General features: G+C 39.4%; 1 protein-coding gene across 1 annotated transcript in view; it reads left to right on the top strand.

Annotated features, from left to right (window-relative positions):
* The window catches only part of LOC127574681 (KH domain-containing, RNA-binding, signal transduction-associated protein 3-like), a 164,820-nt gene extending 140,884 nt beyond the window's left edge, over window positions 1–23,936 (top strand). Inside the window, exons 9-10 of the mRNA XM_052023937.1 lie at window positions 6,250–6,308; window positions 23,257–23,936. Of these exons, the coding sequence (XP_051879897.1) occupies window positions 6,250–6,308; window positions 23,257–23,357 (160 nt within the window). The 3' untranslated portion in view covers window positions 23,358–23,936. The remainder of the gene's footprint in view (window positions 1–6,249; window positions 6,309–23,256) is intronic.
* The last annotated feature ends 1,068 nt before the right edge of the window (window positions 23,937–25,004 follow it).

The following is a 25,004-nucleotide window of genomic DNA, read 5'->3' as shown; positions in this document are numbered from 1 at the left end:
TATTGCGCTCTACAACTGGCCATGAGTAGAATAGAGAATTAGTTGTTCTTGAGATTCTTGGAATGGATGTCAGTCTTAATGAGCGCTAGGGACAATATTAAAGGCAAGCTAGCCTGGAGGCAATCATGGTTGATTAACAGTGAGCATGGTACCTGTTTTTATATCTATTTCAATAGGTTATTGTAACTTCGTGTGAAAATTTTAAGTTTGCACAAATATTTTTGGATTTGGCATTCTGGCGCTGGTATAAAGCAGTTCTCAGAATTATCAGCTTTAATTTTAAATGTTAAAATTCAATCTAATTTGAAACACCAATATATTGATAGTAACTTCCATCTTAGTTTTAATGATGAAGTCTATATTCAATTGATAACCTGTGAAGCTGTTTAAATGCTGTCAGATTGAAGATTGTAGTAGTATGGGAGAATTCTACATAACTTCTATTTAGTGATTTTTGACAGCTGCTGAGGGCTAGCTAAACTTGTTAACAACTCAAGCAAATGCAAGAGGAGTGATCAAATTTTACTAATACAATCTGCTCATAGAGGACCAGAAACTTGGATAGCAGATCAATTAAAGGACTCTGCCTGCAGCCTCCTTTGGGTCATTGTGAATATTCCTAATTTCACAACATTAGACAGATTTGCCATTATTCACTGCTGAGGTCTCAAGTTGATTTATTTGTATGAGTTTCCTAGGCCTCAGTCATTGAGGCCAATTAGATACGTAATGCTCAAAGGAAAGTTCAGGGAGTTGAGGTAGTTAGATGGAGAGAGGGTCAGCATTTGATGGTCCATTTAGGATCTAGGGTGATGGAAGGTGTGAGATCAGGATGCAATTGCCAAACAACCAGAAGGTAAAGGGTTGCTTGGAGATGTGAATTGGGGAGGGAGGGGGTGGATGGGTGTAAGTGACGGGATGTCCAGAGGACTGAGCTTAGGTTGTAAGATCTGGACCTGTGGGTGGGTGACTTGGAGATTGTTGGTGGGGGTGGTGGTAACTGTTTCCAAGGAGCACAAATAAGGAAAGAAAATCTAAGCATGGCAAAACTCTGATACACCAACACACTTCTAATACTTTTAACTTTAGATCGTAGACAGTAGTATAATAATTTTTCCTTTGAACCAGGGAATTTAAAGGGAGCATGGGAAACAAAACCTAGTGAGTTTAGAGTGCAGGCAAGATGGCCCTGGAGAGCTTAAAGGAAGCATGTTGAAAAAGGCCTCTCCAGTGTTTAAAGGGAGTGTGGGAAATGAACCAGGTATAGGTGAGAATCCCAGAACTTAGGGTCTCAATAGCTGAAGGTGAAGCCACCAGTATTGGAGCAGTTAAATTTAGGGATGATGAGGAGGCCAGAATTCAAGCACAGAACCCTCAGGTTATAAGGTCTGAAGGAAATTGGAGGGAGGGGAGGGATTTTAAAAAAAAGTAAGTTTTAAACCTGTTCTAAGGATAATAAAGGCACAGATGAGTGTTCCTGAACAAATCATCTGAAAGAGAAGGGGCAAATTAAGCACAAATACAGAGATGAAAATAGGAAAACTTGATGAAAGCATAACTCATGTTAGGATTAAATATGGCAACATGACTGCAAGAAGTCTGTTTCAATCCCAGGCACTTTCCAAGTAGCATGATGTAGTCAGTGACTAGGGAATGGATGTTGTGACAGAGATCAAGTACAGTGGCATTTTTTTAAAATATTTAGTTGAAAGAAATAACTGATTGGACTTGCCAGGCAAGTTATCATGTTTTATTTCTTCCTTCTTTACAAGAAAGCTTTAAGCTCTCGTATGCTTCCTTCTCCTGCCTTCAACATGTAAAGAGAATTAATTTGCCAGTAGTAGAGTCCTAGATTTGTACAGCATGGAAACAAGCCCTTTGGCCCACCGTGTCTATGCCAACCATCAAGCCTATCTATTACCAATCCCAATTGCCTGCATTAATTCCATATCGCTCCATGCCTTGCTCATTCGTACCTATTCAGATGCTTCTTGCATGTTGTTACAGTTATTGCCTCCAGGTATCTACTACTACTTTTAAGAAAAATTTACCCTTCAGATCCCCTTTAAACCTCCTCCCTCAATTTAAACCTATGCCTTCGAATTTTAGACACCCTTTGCCTCAGGAAAGAGACCTTTGCTTTCTGCCCTATCTATGCCTCATAATTTTACATGCGACATCTCAGCCTCCTTTGCTCCAGAGAAAACAGACCCAGCCTATCCAATCTCTCTTCATAACTAAAGCCCTCCAATCCAGGCAACATCCTTGTGAATCTTTTCTGCACCTCCCTCACTTAATTGTATCTTTCCTGTACTGCGGCGACCAGATCTGCACAGAATACTCCAAGTATAACATGATGTGCCAATTTTTAATGCCTCGGCGGATGAAGGCAAGCATGCCATATGCCTTCACCACGCTGTCTACCCTTATGTCGCCACTTTCAGGGAACTATGCATTTGTACCCCTAGGGGTCTCTGTTCAACGGCAACCCCCCCCCCCCCCCCCCCCTTGCCCCAGGCCCCTGCCACTTGCTGTATATGTCCTGCCCTGGTTTAACTTCCCAAAATTCATCACTTCGCATTTGTCCAAATAAAATTCCATCTGCCACTTCTGTAGTATTCCATTTTCCTCCAGTCTTGGAGAAATAATACAACAATTATAGAAAATAGAAATAGTTTTAAAGCATATCTAATTGTTTAAGGGGGAAAATAAGCATACATTCTTAAAGGCCTAGAATCATGTTCATCAGATATCATTCTATATACAGTATGTTGCCTAGTAGCACTTTTTATTAAACATGGGAAATTGCCAGTCTCTGTTGACTGTTTGGAAAGAAGTCAGTTAAATGTAGGTGCACATTAATCAGGACCACAACAACAGATGTTAGGAAATACTTTAATGTTTTAGTATTCTGACAAATTAATCCTTAAAAGTTGTGGTGCACATTCAAAGCTCAATTATGTAATGTTATTATCTGGAGCTTTAGTTAGAATGAATAATACTCTCTCTACCAACCTCAGTTATAATTTAGTATTCACCCCCCCCCCCCCTTGCTGGATTATGTTACTCCAGCTGATAAACCAAAAAAAACAGATTGCATTTTGAGGCTATGTTCCTGGCGTTGTTATCATTGCACTTCAATGATCTGCTGATTGATTTTATTTTTTTAAAACATACTTGCAGCAAAAAAGGCATAACATGAAATAAAGCCATTTGCCTTGGAATCTTGGCCTAGCAGTTCTGCGGAATGTTTTTTGTGTTGTGTAATGGATATATATATGTTTTACATAATCTGATCCATTGGATTAATACCTGGTCAAAATGGAATGTGTTCTATATTGATGAGGGAAGTGAAGGAGGTTGTACAGGCCATAATCTTTCCAACATTCAGGGGTGCTGCCTGGGGACTGGAAAATTGCAAATGATATAACCTTGCTCATAAAAGGGTGTAGGAATAAACCCAGTAACTTCAGACAAGTCAATCAGTCAGTTTAATCTTGATGGTGAGGAAGGTCGATAAACAATAATCAACTCAATTACCCAATCACTTGGACAAGTGTGGATTGATTTGACATCATGGATTTGTTAAAGTCAAATTGTGTCTAGCTTGATAAGAGCTTTTGATGAGGTAATGGGGTCAATGGGGGTAATAAGGTTGTAGTATATATGCATTTTCAAAAGGAATTATTAAGGTGCCACATTATAGACTTACCATTCAAATGGAAGCCCATGGAATAAAAGCTATAAAGCATAGATACAAAATTGACTAAAGAGCAGAAACGGTGGTCGTGAATATTTTCCCCACCTCCCACCCCGAGTGGAAGGAAGTGTTCAGTGGAGTTCCCTTGGGAACAGTGCCAGAACTCTTTTTCCAATCTACATTAATGATTTGTACCTGTGTGCACAGGGCACAGTTTCCATATTTGCAGGCACTATGAATTATGAGAAGGAGAATAATGGACTTTAAAGAGATAGGGGCAGGTTAGTGGTATTAGTGGATAGATGGCAGATGAAATGTAATGCTTAAGAATGAGAAGGATTAAATTTTGGAATGAAAATTGAGAAGGAGCAATATAAACTAGAGGGCACGATTCTAAAAGGAACACAAGAATAAAGATCTGGTGTTACAAGTGTATAGATCATTAGAAGTGGCAAGGCAGGTTGATAAAGTGGTTTCTAAAACAAATCATGTGGGATCCTCAGTTACATAACACAAAGGTATAGAATACAAGAACAGGGAAGTCATAATGAACTTATAAAAAAATACTGGTTTGGCCACTTATGGAGTATTGTGACCAGTTCTGGGCACCACACTTTAGGAAAGATGAAAAGCTTTTAGAAAGCATGCTGCAAAGATCACTAAAATGATCTTTGAAGAAGAGTTCAGTTGTGTAAATGTACATGAGAAGCTGTGGTGTTTATAGTGGAACAGAGAGAATCTGAAGGGTGTAGAGAGAAGATCAAGAACTAGGGGACATAGAATGAAGGTACCTCGTTGTTTCTTTTTTTGCACTATTTATTTATTTTTGTAACTTATAGTAATTGTATGTCTTTATACTGAACTGCAGCCGCAAAACAACGCATTTCAAGTCCTCTAAGTCAATGATAATAAATCTGATTCTGTACTTGGCAAGAGTCAAAATTAATGAGAGGAATATTTGCTTATATTGGCATGTGTGTAGGGTCTGGAGTGTTCTGTTATGATAGTAGTGGATATTTAAAACAGTGAGGTAGGTATCTGAAAGGAAAGAACTTGGGATATTGAGAGGGCTGGATGTAGTGGGTCAAGCTGGATTGTCCTTGCATAGAGCTGGTATGGACTTGACAGATCAAAAGACCTTTTATGCTGTGACCATTCTGTAATACTTTTAGCACCTCTGACTTCCTGAAATTGGATCCTGTTCCTCCTAAAGCATATTGCACAGAAACACAGAGGCCATTAGGCCTGTGCAGTGACATCAGATAGCCAGCAGTGCTCATTTTTGTGTCATGCAATATTATACAGTAAATGAGGCCTTTGAATGGCAAGGTCTTCATACATACACTGAAGCAGGACTTAGCCAGAGGTTTGAAGCCAGCCTCATCATTATTTTAGAGTCTGAGTTTGAGGTGTCCAACGTTTGCCAGCTAGATGCCACCTTTAAGCTTCCATAGCTATTGATTGTTCTCAGCTAACCCCTCTGTTCCCTTGCTCCCAATTCTTAGTCATCTCCCCACTCCCCAGCCCGACTGACTTCCAAGCCCAACCCACAGCTGCTCTCCCCAATTATGCCCCTAAGTCCCCAGCTCCAGATTATCTCTTCTGCTTACACCCCACTCCCCGACCCCTTTCAGCTTATGTACTTCAATAGTCTTCTCCCCGAACCAACTTCCTTCAGTCATCTCCATAATCTTTGCCATCATCTCCACAGCCAAACCCTACATTCCTCGAATCCAACTCACTTTGAGCTCAATCTTTGCTAAATAAAATAACACCTTATTGGAATAACCTTTCTCTGCATTTGGTGGTGCAAGATTTATTCTGCCACGTATGAAGCAGTCTCATGAAGAACAGAATATCTCAGCATAGAGACAGTGCAGCAAACTGGCACCTCTTTCCCCAAAATCCTCCCACCAACCCAGCACAGTCTATTGAACACAAATTTCAATTTCTTGTCTGAAATTTCTAATGGAGAACAAGCAATTAATTGTTCTATTGGCTCCATTTCACCTTGACAATTTAAATCCATCTGTTGTGTCCAAATGTTCCATCAAAGAAAGACAACTGGGAATTCGTACAAGCACCAATTCAGTCCTTGAAGCAGTTTTAACTAATGCTTTTGCCAAAGAACTAAAGATGTTTTTTTAACTATAAATGTAAGCATACTACTATTGCAAACTTTTTGATTAGTGTCTTGAGCTTGTTTTGGTATTTAATGGGTTCTTTTTTTAACCATTTGACTTCTATTCAGAGGGGAAAACGTAAGCATTATAATTGAAGCTTGATGCCTGACCATAATCTGAAATTTTATCTATTATTCGAGCTTTTAACTGCAATTCTTTTGAAACAAAACAACACCGAACTGCTGAGAAGGTGGGGGAGGTGACAGTTTGTTTAATTGCTAAATATGTCTTATCACTGTCACTTGAGGATTGATTTGAAAAGATGATGCCAAGTCTCTAATAAACACATTGTTTCTTGAGTTTACATATAAATCGATTAGGTAATTTACTTGAACTTGTCTGATTCATAAATTTTTCTCTTTACAGCGCATCGGATTATTATGATTATAGTCATGGAACTGGTCAGGAGTCATATGAATCATATGGTAAGTACTCATATGGCATACAAAATCTTACAGTGAGTTGTTTGTATTTAGGCTGCTGTTGGATAAAATGAGAAATTTGTGTTATCACATTTAAAGGATATCTCATGGGAATTACAGCAAAGAAGCTGTTCATTGGACCCACCTAGTTTATGTTTCATATTTCCCCAGGATGCAGCAAGAGGCTATTTTGGCCTATTGATTCTACATCAGATTGCAGAGTAATCCAATTCCCTGACTAATTTTCCTTGAAACCCATTGCCCCACCCATTTCCATCAACCCTCTCCCCCACACTCAGAACCAACCCCGCCCCCCCAATATTCTACCACTCATCTACGTACCAGGGACAAATTACAGTGGCCATTTAACCTACCAATTTGGCCATCTTTGGGATGTAGGAAGAAACAGGGCAAATCCATACAGGGAGAATGTGCAAATATCTCAATAACAACACTGGATGTCAGGGTTGAACCTGGCCACTGGAGCTGTGAAGCAACAGCTCTACTATCTGCACTACTGTAGAGATATTTATGCTCTACCTAATATTGTCCTCTTACTTAAATGCCTGCACTGCCTTGGAAACTAGTAATTGCTTAGCATTGAAAATAAAACAAAAACTACAGATGCTGGAAATCTGAAATAAATACAGAAAATTCTAGAAGAACCCACAGAGGAGATTAACCAAGATGTAGCCTGGAATGGAATGTTTCTGTAATGTAAATGTAATCTGCTTCTACCAGCTACATTTAACTGATTTGGTTTCATCCTATCAGAAATATTGCCTTTGTTTTACTCATCCCTCTTCCACCTTCTCTGCCACAGAAAATTAAATTGTTCTGTTGAAGGATCTTTGACCTGATTTGTTAACTGTTTGTCTTCCACGTATTCATCCTGACATGCTGATTGGTTAGAGTTCTTCAACTTTGCACTTCCAAGAAAGGAGAGAGGCAAGAAATGGAGAAGAGGCTTAAAAGTTGAGAACAGAATGGCACAGTCATCAACAGAATCTCCAGAATTCCCAAGCCAGGATACATGGTGGTTTCTGCAAAATTTTGAAAGAAGTTGTCTTGAATTCTGAAATTGAAACTAAAATTGGTAGAAACACTCAGTGGGTCAGGTAGATGACGTTTCATTTGAACTAGAAAATGTTAGAGATTAACAGTTCTTGTGTAGTGCAGAGGCAGGGGAAAGAACAAAAGAAAAAGATTTGTGCCTGGGTAGAGGATGGGAGTTATTAAATGATAAATAATAGTCCAAGACAAAAAGGGAAGTAAGTAACAGCACTAAAGACCAATCAGCTTGCATTTTTGTGGACACTTTGAAAGAATTCAGGATCGTTTCCACATCTCTGCTTTTTGTGTACAAGTTCTTCAACTTCGTTACTTGTCCAGATGAAGAGTTTCTCCAGCATTTAGTTTGTTGCTCCAGATTCCAGCATCTGCAGTCTCTTGTGTCTCTCTACTAGTTAATGTCTACGGAGTCTCTGTGGGTGGAGGTTAGGAACAGGAAAGGGTCAATAACTTTACTGGGTGTTTTTTATAGGCTGCCCAATAGTAACAGGGATATTGCGGAGCAGATAGGGAAGCAGATCCTAGAAGGTCTGATAATAACAGAGTTGTTTGTGATGGGAGATTTAATTTCTCAAACATCGATTGGCATCTCCAGACAGTGAGGGGTTTGGACGGGGTGGAGTTTGTTAAGTGTGTTCAGGAAGGATTCTTGACACAATATGTAGATAGGCCTACAAGAGGAGAGGCTGTGCTTGATTTGGTATTGGGAAATGAACCTGGTCAGGTGTCAGACCTCTCAGTGGGTGAGCATTTTGATGATAGTGATCATAATTCTATCTCCTTTACGATAGCACTGGAGAGAGAGATAGGAACAGACAGACTAGAAGGGCATTTACTTGGAGTAAAGGGAATTATGAGGCTCTCAGGCAGGAAATTGGAAGATTAAATTGGGAACAGATGTTCTCAGGGAGAAGTATGGAAGAAATGTGGCAAATATTCAGGGGATATTTGTATGGAGTTCTGCATAGGCATGTTCCAATAAGACAGGGGAGTCACGAGAGGATATAGGAACCATGGTGTACAAAGGCTATAATAAATCTAGTCAAAAGGAAAAGAAAAGCTTACAAAAGGTACAGAGAGCTAGGTAATGTTAGAGATCTGGAAGAGTATAAGGCTAACAGGAAGGAGCTTAAGAAGGAAATTAGGAGAGCTAGGAGGGGATATGAGAAGGCCTTGGCGGGCAGGATTAAGGAAAATCGCAAGGCATTCTACAAGTACGTGAAGAGCACGAGGATAAGATGCGAAAGAGTAGGGCCTATCAAGTGCAGCAGTGGGAAAGTGTGTATGGATCCCGAAGAAATAGCGGAGGTACTTAATGAATACTTTACATCAGTTTTCACTACGGAAAAAGATCTGGGGGATTGTAGTGTGGACTTGCAGCAGGCTGAAAAGCTTGAGCATGTAGATAAGAGGAAAGAGGAGGTGCTGGAACTTCTGGAAAGCATCAAGTTGGATAAGTCGCCGGGGCCAGATGGGATGTACCCCAGGCTACTGTGGGAGGCGAGGGAGGAGATTGCGGAGCCTCTGACGATGATCTTTGCATCATCGATGGAGACGGGAGAGGTTCCAGAAGATTGGAGGGTTGCGGATGTTGTTCACTTATTCAAGAAAGGGAGTAGAGATAGCCCAGGAAATTATAAACCGGTGAGTCTTACCTCAGTGGTTGGTAAGCTGATGGAGAAGGTCCTGAGAGGCAGGATTTATGAACATTTGGAGAGGTGTAATATGATTAGGAATAGTCAACACGGCTTTGTCAAGGGCAGGTCCTGCCTTACGAGCCTGATTGAATTTTTTTGAGGATGTGACTAAACACATCGATGAAGGGAGAGTAGTAGATGTAGTGTATATGGATTTCAGCAAAGCATTTGATAAGGTACCCCATGCAAGGCTTAGTGAGAAAGTAAGGAGGCATGGGATCCAAGGGGGCATTGCAATGTGGATCCAGAACTGGCTGGCTCACAGAAGGCAGAGTGGTTGTTGAAGGGTCATATTCTGCATGGAGGTCGGTGACCAGTGGTGTACCTCAGGGATCTGTTCTGGGACCCTTACTCTTTGTGATTTTTATAAACGACCTGGATGAGGAAGTGGAAGGATGGATTAGTAAGTTTGCGGATGACACAAAGGTTGGATGTGTTGTGGATAGTATAGAGGGCTGTCAGAGGTTACAGCGGGACATAGGTAGGATGCAAAGTTGAGCTGAGAAGTGGCAGATGCAGTTCAACCCAGGTAGGTGTGAAGTGGTTCATTTTGGTAGGTCAAATATGATGGCAGAATATAGTATTAATGGTAGGACTCTTGGCAGTGTGGAGGATTAGAGGGATCTTGGTGTCCGAGTCCATAGGACGCTCAAAGCAGCTATGCAGGTTGACACTGTGGTTAAGAAGGCATATGGTGTATTGTCCTTCAATCGTGGAATTGAATTTAGGAGCCGGGAGGTATTGTTGCAGCTATATAGGACCCTAGTCAGACCCCACTTGGAGTACTGTGCTCAGTTCTGGTCGCCTCACTACAGGAAAGATGTGGAAGCCATAGAGAGGGTGCAGAAGAGATTTACAAGGATGCTGCCTGGATTGCGAAGCATGTGTTATGGAAGCAGTTTGAGGGAACTCGGCCTTTTCTCCTTGGAGCGAAGGAGGATGAGGGGGGACCTGATAGAGGTATATAAGATGATGAGAGGCATTGATCGGGTGGATAGTCAGAGGCTTTTCCCCAGGGCTGAAATGGTGGCCACAAGAGGACATAGGTTTAAGGTGCTGGGGAGTAGGTATAGAGGAGATGTCAGGGGTAAGTTTTTTTTACTCAGAGAGTGGTGAGTGTGTGGAATGGGCTGCCGGAAATGGTGGTGGTGGTGGAGGCGGATACGATAGGGTCTTTTAAGAGACTGTTGGATAGGTACATGGAGATGAGAAAAATAGAGGGCTATGGGTAAGTCTAGTAATTTCTAGGGCAGGGACATGTTTGGCACAGCTTTGTGGGCTGAAGGGCCTGAATTGTGCTGTAGGTTTTTCTATGTTTCTGTTAATAACTTTTTTTTATTTTATATGTATGAATGGCCCACTTGACATAGAGAACAGCTATTTTCCCTCAGCTGTATCAAAACTTGCATTTTGAAATCCTGCATTTTTTCAGCTTTAAATGGATCAGTTTCTTAATCACGTTCCATTATCTTTGACATCACACTGACGAACTGTTGCTTAGGTCTTTACATACTACCTTAAGTAAAAGGCAGATAAATAAAAAGTGAGTTCAGGGAGGGTGTAAGTGGTTACAACAGAAGAAGAGGAAAACATGGAAAATTCAGCTGTCTGAGCTTGGGAATGTGGTGGAAGCAAAGGGGGTAGGACCCATGTTAATGGCAAAGAACAGGCAACACTTCCATTCCCTGCTACTCGTGCAGCCATTCTAGCGAAGCCATTCTCCATTACTGACACCGAGTGTGAAATGGTGATTAAGGTCTTAGGCTGAAAGAGAATGAGGCATACAGTTTAAAGATAAGGTTCTGATCTTAAGATGTTAGATTTAGTTAAAATAATACAAGTGGCTAAACTTAGAGAAATCAGTGCGAGAGCAAGATGAAGATTTAAAATGACAAGTGGCTATGGATCTGAGTCATACTTGCAGACTGAATAACATGGAGGAGATCATATTCTGAACAGAAAATAAAATCAGCAACTTGGGAAGAACTGCAAATAAATTACAGACAGAGGGTATATTTGATGCCCTTGAAGGTGGGATGGAGGGATGTGAAAGAATTGGTGTTACATCTATTGTGCTTCTAAGGGAAGTGGCCAGAGCACTGAGCATTGTTGTTGGGGGTGATGGAAGAAGTCTAATCTTTGGAATGCTGAGGGATAAGAAAAAAATGTTTCTTGATGTAGTCAAACTAAGTAGCTGCATTTCCTGGGAATGATCTGCTGAATGTAGAGACTTGAGATATGATAATTGAGACTAAGGGTTGCCCATTATAGTTCTGTGAGGGAAGGGATGGAGGAGAGAAAATGTGCATGAAATGGTGTGGATGTTTGCACTTCACTTTGTACTTGAAAGACAGTAAAACATGCATAAAGGATGTGATATTTCCTGCAATTAATACTTTAATGCTGTCAGCTTTGGAATGGAAGAAAGTCAAATAACTTTAGTTGCAGGATATTTAAAGCAGAAGAATACTGGAAATACTAAACAAGTCAGGCAAAATCTGTGGAAAGAGAAAGTTAACATTTCAGGTCAAAGATTCTGCAGCAAAGCCTTCATCGGGATCATCAACCTGAAATGTTAACTCTAAGATCCTCATGAAAAATTGTGATAAAGGGTCTTTGACTCTTTCCCTTCGCAAAATTGCTGTCTGATCTATTATGGAATAGAGAGAGAGTAATTTTTTTGAACCTCAGTTATGGAGCAAAAAGAATATTATGTTGGTCTGGAAATTTTGCGTACCTAAAATTTGAATTTCATCTATTTCTAGTGCAATGAATTAGTGCTACATTTACCAAAGTGCCAAATTAAGGGCCAGCAAAAAAAATCCTGCAAAACTGGTGCAGCTTTGCTTTGAGAAATCACTATTGTAATTTTATTCTATTTGGAATGTGGTTTTCCCATGCTGTGATGTTTGAGTTCTACCAATAATGAAAGATCAGCAAACATGAATGTTTATACAGTCAGTGTTTCAGCAGGGACCCTCATGTATGGTTCCTAGAACTGTCTGGTTTAGTCCTGGTTTTACTGTGAATGAGGTTGAAGGTCATGACCTTTTTGATGCATTTTCTGTAAGTGTGTCAGAAATGTGCAGCACACATATTGATGACATAACATGAATCACATCCGTGGAAGGCTGAATTATGAAGGAAATGCCCACTCCAGTCTCCTCACTGAGCAGGACTTTGAATAGGAAATGGATGCAAATACTTCAAAGCACACACAAATGCTTTTTTACATGATTTATGCATTTACAAAAGCATATGTTTTATTACTAATCCAATTTCTTGGCCTAGATGGTTAACCTCATACTTTACATGCATGTTCATTTTTGCTAAGTTTATTGGGATAGGTGGTCTGGTATTCCAGTATGAGGCTTGGACTTATCTGTTGCCTGCACTTCATTCCCACACAATTAACAGGCTGTCTTCCTGTACATGTGAGAATTTTGAGGATGACTGAAGTTGCATAGTTTCTGGTGGACCTTTGAATGTTTATGAAAAGTGGAATGTCCCCTTAAAACAAAATTGCATACCATGCTTTCATTTTTGCATGAACAACTACACTGAATATTATGGCAACACAAATGAGTTCCAGGAATTCCCCATTTTTGAGTTTCATCTTGGAGTTCCTGGTAGAAATAGTGAAGACAAAGGATGAGGTCCTGGTCTGCACCAGCTACAAGAGCATCCCAAGGCTGTCATTAGTGGGTCTGGACAACTGGATCATCAGCCAAGGGTGAGTACAGATCCTTATCTTTACAATTGTCCCAGCACCATCCAAGAGCACCGCTGTCATACTCTTTCACAGCGCTCAATAATTCCTTCCCTCCATCACATTCAACATACAGACTTGTTTAATCCCACTACTGAAATGGTGCCTGATGAGCTGCTAATATTGACCCATATTTAAAAGAGAAATTTACTTGTGCAAAGTACAGTGTAACCTCTGTTTAAATCATCAGGTAAATGACTGAGGGGTAGTATAGATCACCGTTTAGAATAGCATGGATTAATCAAGGGCAGTGAGCATGGATTTGGAAATTTGTGCCTGATAAGGTTGAATTTTTTCACGAGGTTAAAAAGGTGGTTAATGCTAGTACCTTTGAAGAAATTTGGCAAGATTTTTAAAACTGGGGACGCATGATAGACTAATCAAAAAAATAAAGGGCCAAAGAGAAAAGGGAAAATGGCAAGTTGGATCCAAAACTAGCTCTGTGATAGGATGCAAAGATAAGGTGTTACCTAACTAGATGGCTGTTTGCACTAGAGTTCTTGAGGGCTCCCTTCCTTCATGTGATATATATCTGTAATATAGACACATGTAGAGAGCGTGATTTGAGAAGTTTGTGGATGATACAAAAAATGTCCGTGCAGTTAATCACATGGACTGCAGGCAGATATCAATGGGCTGGTCGGGCAGGCAGAAAAGTAGCAAATAATATTCAATTTGGGAAATATGTTAATGTGTTTTGGTCTGTGGGCAGGGCAAACATGGCAAGGGGATACACAATAAATGGGATGCTCAGGTACATGGTCACAGATCCTTGAAGATACTGGAGAACTGTGAAACACCAACAAGAATAGAGAATGCTGGAAGTGAGGAGTGAAAACAGAGTTGCCTTAATCAGAACTGGAAAAGTGGGAAGGCGTCTTTTAAGTCACAGAGTGGGAGAGTTGGAGAACAGAGGAAATGGTTATGATGGGATTGACAAAGTGACTGTTAGGTTAAAAACTGGCAGTTGGACCAAAATGATACCGAAACAGTTTTCAACATAACAAATTGAATTACCAGTTTTGGTCACATCTGTTGGGGGGTGAGGGGTTCACCAGAAAATACTGAGTTGGTAACAGCAAGTCCCATGGGCTGTATTGTGTCTGATCAGAGGATGAGATGCCGATCCACAAGCTCATGCTAAGCATCTATGGAGCAATACAGAAGGCGGAAGACAGAGAGGTTGGAATGGAAATGGGATACACTAGAAGCTCAGGATTTCACTCGCAGACTGAATGGAGGCAAATGGCAAAGCAGCCTTACAATCTGTGTTCAGTTTCTCCTATGTAGAAGAGACCTCATTATGAACACTGAATGCATTTCACTAAAACGGAAGAGGCTGCTGTGAAGCTGTCACCCAAGCTGCATTTATTTTTGCAAATGCTAGTTAGGCCACAGGTTAGACTACTGCTCAATTCCATTCATCACATTAGGATAGGTGTTAGGGTATAGAGATAATTTACAAGAATTCAATTAGAGCTGGAGAATTTTAGTTATGAGGAAATGTTTTGAACAAATGAGACAGAATAGAAATTTAATTGAGATATATTGAATTATCTGGGCCTGGATAGGCCATTCTAGTTCTCCAGCAGAGAGTTCATAAATCAGGGGTTTATAGATTTAAAATTGTTGGTAGAAGAATGTTCTTCCTTGTAGAAAGTGAAGAGAGCATGGCACTCTCTGCCTGAAAGGCTGTTAGAGACAAGATTCCTCATTCTGTCTGCAAAGTACTTGGAAATGAAGGAAATAGAGCCTACGAGAACCAGTGGGAAGAACTGTGGTATTAGGCCGGGCAGATCTTCTTTAGCCAGTGCAGATGTGAAGGCCCAGTGGGTATCGATGTCATAAATTTCTATAATGCAGTGATAAGGACACATTGCAACAGGTCCTTTTGTTAGTTCAGGCACACTGACTTCTTCCTTTTTTTCACAAGTGACATGAATGTGTTCTCTTTTTACCCTACCTTCTGCACAACTATCAACACCTCCATCTCATGTCCATGACTTCAAATTCAACATTTTCCTATTTTTAATCTATCTTGCTTCTTTAATATACATTGATTATATTACAAGCCTACATATTTCCAGTGACCTTTTCAAACACTTTCTCTTCTCCCCTCCCCACCCCCCCCCGCGGTTGCCCTTCTGCAGGAGAACACAAAGTATATGTTGGTGAGAGCATTAAATCATCGGAGAAGAACAGGGACAGGACAAATGAGTACTCAACATTATAGCACTCACCCAGGCACAGCAGGATGCCATGCAAACAGTGAGCAGACAGGAGCCTATCTAAATCAAAGGGTGATAACTTGCATTCACTTCAGTAAAAATGCAGCAAAGTGCATTCTTAATTTATTATCTTTAGCAGTTTCTTTGAACCATTCTAACTAATGAGTTTTCTTTTTCTGATAGGTCATTTTCAACAACTGGACTCCTAACAAATCAGTTTTGGAAGAGCGCTATATCCTGGATGCATTTTATCGTCACTGCAAACTTCCCAGGCTCCAAGTTGGGTTGGATTGTCATTCTGATTAAGTTAGTTAATAAGGCAGCAGGATCTACACATGGTAAATTGAGAATGAGCACCATCAGTATGGGCCTAGGGACAATCCGGGAGGGATCTCACTGGAGGGTGAGATTCTCTTTAAGCTCTTCTGAATACAACAGAGATAAAACTTCCAGCTACTGGATAAGAACTGCAAGAATCTCAAAAAGGTATTGGAAGATAAATAATGAATTTCAGCAAATGACTGAAATTTTGAAGAGCTGTGTTGGTGTCATCTCATTTGACATCAATCTGCAGTCAACCTTGGGAAATGTGAATGCTGTAGTCATCCTCTCGTGAGAGAGTCAGTGCCACTGCAGTGGAAGTTCCCAGGGGCTGTAATGGCGGCTCAAAATCTACTGAGGAGAGACAGTTGAAACAGATTATGGGTTTAGCTCCCTAGGAGTAACAACTAGCTCAATGAAACTAGTATTTGTTGCCTTCTCTTCAGAAGTCAGCATATCCCTTATGCTCCCTTACAGTCTTAACAACTGATAATCCACATTGTGGCAGCAGATCAATAGGGCCAGCCTACCTCAGAGGGAGAAAAGATTGCAGTCATTCACAACTGGGGACCAACAGGATCAAGAACCTAGAAACCATAAGCACTTTGACGTGCAGAACAAAAACCTAACAACTTTATTGAAGTCTATAAGGGAGCACCCTATGAGGATGGTAGCATTCATAAACTTGCTTTCAAGAGAAACACTCTTATCTCAAGAGTGAATGGAAGGAAATTGCTGTTTCCCAGTAAATTAGGCCCATTTCATCAAATTCGACACTTTAATCAGCTACAGTCATCAGTGCAGAGTCTGCATTTGTCAGTTTGTTATTAGTATAATTATGTAGATGATTTGAATGTTCTTAATAATATAGAACAAGGGGAGTGGTGAAAGATGTGAAAAGGACCAGGAAATAGAGAAATTAATTAATAAATAAATCGGCAGAATTAACTACGCAGCTTGCATTCAGCTAGTTTTCCTTTCCATTCTACTTCCTGACTGTACTCTGAATATTGACTTGTCCATATGACAAGGATGTGCAGAGTGCAGCACCCCACATAAGGGAGCATCTATTTAATTGGGAAAGGAGAAGGTGCGTGGAAAACTGAAAGGTCCGAAGGCAGATAAGTCACCTGGACCGGATGGACTACACCCCAGGGGTCTGGAAGAGGTAGCTGAAGAGATTGTGGAGGTATTAGTAGTGATCTTTCAAGAAGCACTAGAGTCAGGAATAATTCTGGAGGACTGGAAACACGCAATTGTCACTCCACTCTTTAAGAAGGGAGGGAGGCAAAAGACAGGAAATTATAGGCCAGTTAGCCTGACTTCAGTGGTTGGTAAGATGTTAGAGCCCATTATTAAGGATGATGTTTCAGGGTACTTGGAACCTCATGATAAAATAGGCCAAAGTCAGCATGGTTTCCTTAAGGGGAGATCTTGCCTAACAAATCTGTTGGAATTCTTTGAGGAAGTAGCAGGCAGGATAGGCAAAAGAGAGTCAGTGGATGTTGTTTACTTGGATTTTCAGAAGGCCTTTGACAAAGTGACACACATGAGGCTGCTAAACAAGATGGAAGCCCATGGTATGGTACTGGAGCCACAGGAAAGGTACTGGTATGAATAGAAGATTGGATGACTGGCAGAAGGCAACGAGTGGGAATAAAGTGGGCCTTTTCTGGTGGGCTGCCGGTGACTAGTGGTGTTCCGCAGAGGTCGATATTGGGTCCGCTACTTTTCACGTTATATGTTAATGATCTAGATGAGGGAATTGATGGCTTTGTGGCCAAGTTTGCAGATGATACAAAGATAGGTGGAGGGGCAGGTGGTGTTGAGGAAGCAGGGAGTCTGCAGAAGGACTTGGACAGGTTGGGAAAATGGGCAAAGAAGTGGCAGATAGAATACAGTGTAGGGAAGTGCACTTTGGTAGAAGGAATAAAGGCGTAGACTATTTTCTAAACAGGGAGCAAAATTCAGAAGTCAGAGGTGCAAAGGGACTTGGGAGTTCTAGTGTGGGATTCCCTAAAGGTTAACTTGCAGGATGAGTCGGTAGTAATGAAGACAAATGCAGTGTTAGCATTCATTTCAAGAGGACGAGAATATAAAAGCAAGGATGTAATGCTGAGGCTTTATAAGGCATTGGTCAGACCACATTTGGAGCATTGTGAGCAGTTTTGGGCCCCATATCTAAGGAAGGATGTGCTGGCATTGGAGAGGGTCCAGAGGAGGTTTACAAGAATGATCCTGGGAATGAAAGGGTTAATGCATGATGAGCGTTTAATGGTTCTGGGCCTGTACTCGCTGGAGTCTAGAAGGATGAAGTGGTATCTCATTGAAACCTACTGAATACTGAAAGGCCTGGATAGAGTGGATGTAGTGAGAGGATGTTTCCAGTAGTGGAATAGTCTAGGACCAGAGGGCACAGCCCTTTAGAACGGAGATGAGGAATTTCTTTAGCCAGAGGATGATGAATCTGTGGAATTCATTGCCACAGACGGCTGTGGAGGCCACGTCATTGGGTATATTTAAAGCAGAGGTTAATAGGTTCTTGATTAGTTAGGGCATCAATGGTTACGGGGAGAAGGAGGCAAGAGAATGGGGTTGAGAGGGAAAAATAAATCACCCATGATTAAATGGCGAGCAGACTTGGGTACATCTTATGGGGCAAATTAAATCTCCGTTTTAGACAGGAAAGCTTCAGCTGGTGGGGCTAATGTTAGATTATCATGGGTGTGAAACCTAATCTCACTCCATTGTGTAAATTTCTGTTACCATTTTAATAGAGTTGGTACAAGGCCTGTTTTAGAAAAACAGATTCACAAATAATATTTAAATTAGATTCCTGAAATTTTAATAGTGATTTGAAATTAATGTCTCCTGGAAGCTTCTCTGTGAAATGGAATCAAGATTGTGCAGCTCTTCCTGGTACTATTAGAAATTAGGAGTCAGATGTAAATAAAGCTGTATTGGTCACTGCTGTTTTCTCAGTTCCCTCTGCTATATAATTTGCTGAGGAACCTTGTAAGAGTTATACAGGTGAGCAGTGGTCTCATGGACAACAACAAGCGAGGAATTATGTATTTTGTTATGCTGTAATAAATATTTTAAGACACCGTGCAGTCCAACTTATGCAGCATTGCAGGGGAACTTGAATCATATTATCTCAAGAACAGTCAACATTAGACATTCCCAACAACCTGAACTTCCCAGCAGAGCACTGGTTTGAAATCCTTATTGAATAAGTCCCTTATCTTTCATCCTTTGGGCCATCACTGGTACTGTGCCAATCCCAGCATCTTAATTCTAAGGCCCACAAACACTTCAGCACATCTTCAGAACAATCCTTTTCCCCACCAGAGTGATAATAGGAAAGTTCCCAATACCTTGAAGGTGACCCTCCACTCGTGCCAGATCATAGACACAAGCCTTTTCAAACCATTGAAGGTTAATGTACACTGATTTTTAGGATGGCTTATGCCAAAGACACACATTGCAGATTGATCAGGAAAGTAAAAACCCTTGGGATTATTATACAAGAAAAGTCTGTACTTTGGAGTGATGCAAAGAAGGATTGCTAGATTGTTTTCTGGGATGAAGGGATTGTTTTATGAGGAAACATTAAGTTGGTTTGGTCTATTAGTCTTTGGGCTTTAGAAGAAAAGAAGATGCACTTATTGAATCATGCCTAGAAATTCTGAGCACACCCCAAAGGCTATGATAGAACAAGGGCAATTATGGTTATTATTCTACTACTTTTAAGTTCCACCAAGATCTCAATTACAAAAAACTATTGCACCTTTTCCAATGTGCCATATGGAATTCTTCAGCAAAAGCGATGAATAGGCACTGGAGACTTACCAAGTGGGTGGGTGGTTTTGGCCATCCGGCAGCATCATGGTATTGGGAGAGGTAGAATTGGATTAGGGTTAGGATCATGTTTGCAGTGGGAGGAGATAACATAAATGCCATCATCAGGATATGGATGGGGATAGGAGTATTTAGGGGGAGGGGGATGGGGAATCAACGGTGGGAAGCGGGTGGTGGCTGAAGGACTTTAGCAAGTTATTTGCATGTCTGCTGTTCTCCCAGGTTGATGTTGTATGAGTAAGACTGTTATTCTGGGGAAAGCCTACAACAGGTGCTGCAAGCTACTGCTGTCCAAAAATCCAAGTTCCATTATAATACTCCAAAAGGAGCGTCACACATGAAATGATGTGTGCCCCTAACAGAGAAATCATTCGAGAGGCATGAGGATGACTTAAAACAGAAAGTGTCCAGTGGAATTTCCAGATTGGCATATTTTAACCGAAAATGATTACAAATGGAAATTATTCCAGATTAAATCTGTATTCTGTCACAGAATTGAAAAGCAGAAGTGCTATACATTCCAATTTTGAGAGCACTCGACAGGGTATAGATGTTGTTGGGATGTTTTCCTTGGTGGGGGTATCTAAAACTACAGTGCTTGGTCTCAGCACAAAGTTCACCGATTTAAAACTGAGGAATATCTTCTCTGAAGATTGTGAATCTTTGGAATTATGTTTCCCAGAGAGCTGTGAATGCTGAGTCATTTACTTATAAGATTTTTGGATCGCAGGTGAATTTAGGATTATGGGGATCAGTCAGCAAAATGCTATTGAGGCCTACTATCATATCAGAATGAGCTTATTAAATAGCAAAATAGTTTCCGGGGACCTCCCTTTGTTCCTGTTTGTCATGTTGTCCAAAGGAAATGAGTAGTTGTATTAAAATTTGGCTGTGGAGAAAGCAAAGATGTGTTAAATTTTGCACAATGAGTGTAAGACTTCCTCATTAGCATGTGCTCACATGATTTCCAAAGTTTATCTTGTACATTTTCTCTAATTGGATAAAGTTTATGGAAATGCAGTTTTTAAATGTATAGCCATGTCTAGAGTTTCAGTCTTGGAGCTGGTTGGTGTGATATTTGGTTAGCGTGGAAAATAATGTTAGGATATTTAAAAAGATCAATAACCTATTGTTTTGGTGAGTTTAATTCTGGTGAGAGTCTGCCTTTTACATTGCTTTTAATTATTAGTACACTTGTCCAAAGTTTGAGTCCTAGGAGATTAACTTCCTATAAGTTGTAATATGATTTTTCAGAGCCTTACTCTCAGATTTAACTTAAAGTAGCACAATTGTCACCAGGTCTCTTGAAATTCCAAAATGTTGAAATCTCATTCTGCAGGGAGTAGGGAAGGTGTTCAGTATTCCCAGCCTTTCATTGCCTAGTTGCCAGCCTCGCTCCAAATACAGGTTACTGAGGTGAAACCTGTTTTTAAATGCCACTGGTGATAGTATAAGTAGGTTGCTATCATGGTCAAAATCTGAAACTGAAAGCTGAGGATATTGAATTTGGCAGTTACATTTTTTTTCTTTTACCTCATGTCACATGGCTATTTAGAAAAGAACTTATTTATGCTGTGATGGTAAATGCCAAGTTTTGACAGCTTGTGGAGAAATTAGATTTTTTTTTGATGGGCTGCTACGTTCTGTGTAACTTGTATCTGTGTAACTTGTATCTGCGTATCTGTAAACTGTTTCCAGAGTTTCTACTTAATGTAGGAAATGCTTTTCAATCAGATCAATCTAACCTTCAGATTTTTTTCAGAGTTCCAGAAGAAATGGAGGTCTGGTTTCTGACAAAAAAAAGTTTTAATCAAATAATTAGTTTTAACTCAAATTAATGAAAGAGTAACTAGGGAAAAAGTCAATTTTGTACAATACTCTGTAATCCTTGTCCATGTGATTCTACATTTTATATTACAAAGATCTTGTTTAAAAGTTATTGACATGAAATTCTCTACATTGCACCTTGCAATTTACTGTAAACTCAATGTACTTCTTAAATATCACCATAGTATCTTGAAATCATGGCTGTAAACTCAATGTACTTCTTAAATATCACCATAGTATCTTGAAATCATGGCCAGCATTTTACTATTAGGTGGTATGCTGAGACAATACTGTTTTATTGTCATTTATTTAAAGTGATAGATCTAGGTTGTTCTGATCTTGAGATTTGGCAAAAGGATTTATAATTGAAGTTATAAGCACAGCAAATTGGCAACATTCCAGTCTAACAAAATACGTCAATAAATATGAAACAAATTATATATTTAAAGGAATGTGGATTGAAACCATTTTAGTTTGATTTATGATCTTCAAATTAATATCACAACAAATCAAAGATGAGTGTCTGTCTTAAGCCATAAAATAACGTAATAGCCAGAAGGTCTGTTGACCTTGAATTTCATTCTGAGACTGTTAATTTCTTCAGGACAGCCAGTCCTTGTAATCCGTGGTCAACGATCAACAGGTGTTTGTGCTAATCATGGTATATAAACATGTAACTGTGATAAGAAGTTTGCCATTTATGTTAAGATATAAAGCAACAAACCAGCTGCTGGAGGAACTCAGCAGGTTGAACAGCATCTATGGGGGGGGAAAGAAATGTTGACAATTTCTCTTCCTCCCACACCACCTCCCCCCCCCCACCCCCAATGCTGTTCAACCGTTTGAGCTCCTCCAGCAGATGGTTTGTTGTTCTAGATTCTAGCATCTGCTGTTTCTTGTGTCCCTGTGTTAAAATTTTTTTATAGAAAGAAAGTTTTAGACTGCACTAAAGTAGCTTTGGATTGGTTAACCGGGCACAAAAGTGATAAATGGAAATCAATCCAGAGAACTGTGAGGTAAAGTATTTGGGTGAGGGTGAACAGACAAAAGAATGATAAATGCAGGAGTGTAGGGAAGCAGAGGGAACTAGAAGTGCATGGCTACAGATCCTTGAAGGTAGTAAGATATGGAGATAAGGTGATTAAGAAGATTTGTCCTAATCAGGCAAGATATAGAATACAAGAGCAGAGAGATGGTACTGGAGCTGTTTAAAATACTGGATATGACCCAAAAACTCATGGGCCACAGTCTGATCACCACACGATAGGAAATATGTGTTAGCACTAGAGAGGATGCAAAGAAAATTTTAGGATTTTGCCATAGAATGTGTCATGGTTATGATATTGATTAGGGTGAAGTTTTCCTTGGAACAGAAGGAACTGCAGGAAGGTTTAATTTATATGTATAAAACTATGGGGCCTTGGCAGACTGAACAAGAAGGACCTATTTCCCCTCACAGAAGAGTTAGTGACTAAAAAAATGTGTTTTATTCAATTGGTAAAAGGATCAGAATGGAATTGAGAGATTCTTTTTCAGCTCAAGTGTACTGAAGATATGGAACTCACTGCCTGAAAGGGTAGTGGAGGCAGAAGCCCTCATCACCTTTAAATATGTACCTGGATAAACATCTGAAGAGTTGCAAGGGAATGGACTGAGCTGAGAATTGGGAGCAACACAAATAGTTCTATTTGCCTGGCATGGACATGATGGGCGAAATGGCCTTTGTCTTCAAAAATTTCTATGATTATAAAACATCTTAACCACACCTATGATAGTTCACAAATGTCCATCAGGCTAAGATTTTGTGAAAGCAAATTTAATAAACAATGTACCCAACTTTAACCTAGCAGCTGCTTACATTTCCATTTTTCATAATAAGAAGGAGGGACAATTCCCAGTGGTTTACCCCTTATAATGGAGGAGTTAATTTGAAATTTTGAAATCCAGAAGTTATATCTGCTTTTGTAGAACCTTAAAATGGATAATTGGAAAATTTAATTTTGGTTATGATACAGTTTTTCAAAAGCCAATTAAACTTTTTTTAAAAATTCTGATATACAAAATAGTCTCCCATAGAAAAGTATGATTTTAAATTTTACCATGTAAACTTCCAGTGTTATTCTGGGTTATTTGATTGCTCTAATGTAGATTTTTTCTGTGTGTAACAATTATAATAGGTCAGGAAGAGTGGACGAATTCCAACTCTCGGATGAAAGCTCCTCCAACAAGAGCACCTAAAGGAGCATACAGGGAGCATCCCTATGCACCACGATATTGATCTCACCATCTACTCTGTGAAATACAATCATCAGTTAGCTGTTTCTGCAGTGATGTACGCTGTTAAAAGTAATTGGTTATTTTATATAAAAGTTTTTTTCTTAAATATAACAGATCTGTTTAATCAGTTCTGAATTCTTGTATGAAGTCCTTTGGATGGAGAAATTATTTGATTTTGGGAAGGAGGAGGGTGGGAAACCTTTGATCTTGTTACGTGCTCTGTTGGAAACGAGTAAACAGGACTAACACGTATTTAAGTTTAACTAGTCTTTAAAAATCTATTACCAAACTAGGTTTGATAATGTAGATCACTTAAAATGTAAAGACAGATTCAGTTAACAGCAATGTTTTTTCCATTTTGCTTTTAGTTATTGTTAAAACTTAGTTTAAGTTTGGTTTGAATTTAAGTTTTAGCTTGTGTTAGAACGTTATCCCTTGTAAACTTTTACTTAAACAACAGTAAACTCCAAATGCCAAGTAAAGTTGTATTCTTTTGTAACTGAAGTCTCCAGATATTCTGTAGTGTTAAGATCAAAGACATTGACTATTCTTGCTTGATACAAATAAAGTTTTGAGAGAAAAAAACAAACTTTGCTGTGTGTGACATATCAGTAACATTGATATATTTTCTTATAACGCCAAATAATAAATCCACAAAAATCTCTTAAACAGGGAAGCATACTTCTGTCTTTATAAAATCTTCTTTAAAAAAAGTTTGTCTTGAAAGGTCTATACAGAATGATGTCTTAAAACACAAAAAAAGTCCATATTGTTGCCCTTTGAAAATACACTACTGAATAATGAATTTATATGAAGAATGTGATCAGCATTTCATCTTGTCTAAGCATTTTTTCACTAGTGCACTTTGGAATTTTTATGAGAATTACCTAAATGAATCCTCCGCTGGAAGCAATTAAAGCTTTTTAGAGGCAAACAGACTTGACTAATGTGCCATTCGTCAGAGGCAGTGGATGTGTAACCCTTAAAAGGTCTTCAGTTCCAAAGGTAAATGAATCAAGTAGATTTTAATATCACTTAATTTACCTTTAACATTTAAAACCAGTAAACGCTAAAAGAAAGCAAGGTTGTAAAGTTGTTAGAGTAAAAAAATACTATAGAAAAGGTTCAAGTACTTCTAAACTCCTAACAATTATAAATCGATCTTGTAATTGTGTAGAGACTAAACTTTATAACTGCAAACTAAGCAGTAGCTGATCTCTTAAATTCTATCCTGTTAAACAAAGTGTAAAAACCACATAACCTTTGTCTATAATTGTCATAGTTAGCCTCAACTGCTTAATGTTTGATTTTGTTTTTAATCAGAATAAATTCACTCTAAACGATATCTTTTTTTTGTAGCAGTGCATGATAATGTTTTTTGTAAGGCTTGACTATTTTTTGACATGATTTCATTCTGGTTTTAATTGTGCTTGTAATATATTTTATGCTCACAATTTTTTCCCTCCACTTACAGGATCTTTTTCTCATATCCCTGGCCAAATGGGAATTAAAATGGTCCTCGAATTGGACATTATGGTAGGTGTTTATAATAGTTTCGTTTTCTGAATACTTGCGTAGTTAGCAGTTTCTTTTTCAGTACTAAATATCCATTACTTTGTTCAAACAGTATTATTCCGTAACAAGATTT

Source organism: Pristis pectinata, chromosome 9 (genome assembly GCF_009764475.1).
Source record: "Pristis pectinata isolate sPriPec2 chromosome 9, sPriPec2.1.pri, whole genome shotgun sequence".
Taxonomy (NCBI): Eukaryota; Metazoa; Chordata; class Chondrichthyes; order Rhinopristiformes; family Pristidae; genus Pristis; species Pristis pectinata.
The sequence above is the reverse complement of the archived record's forward strand: the minus strand, read 5'-3'. Positions and strand labels throughout refer to the sequence as shown.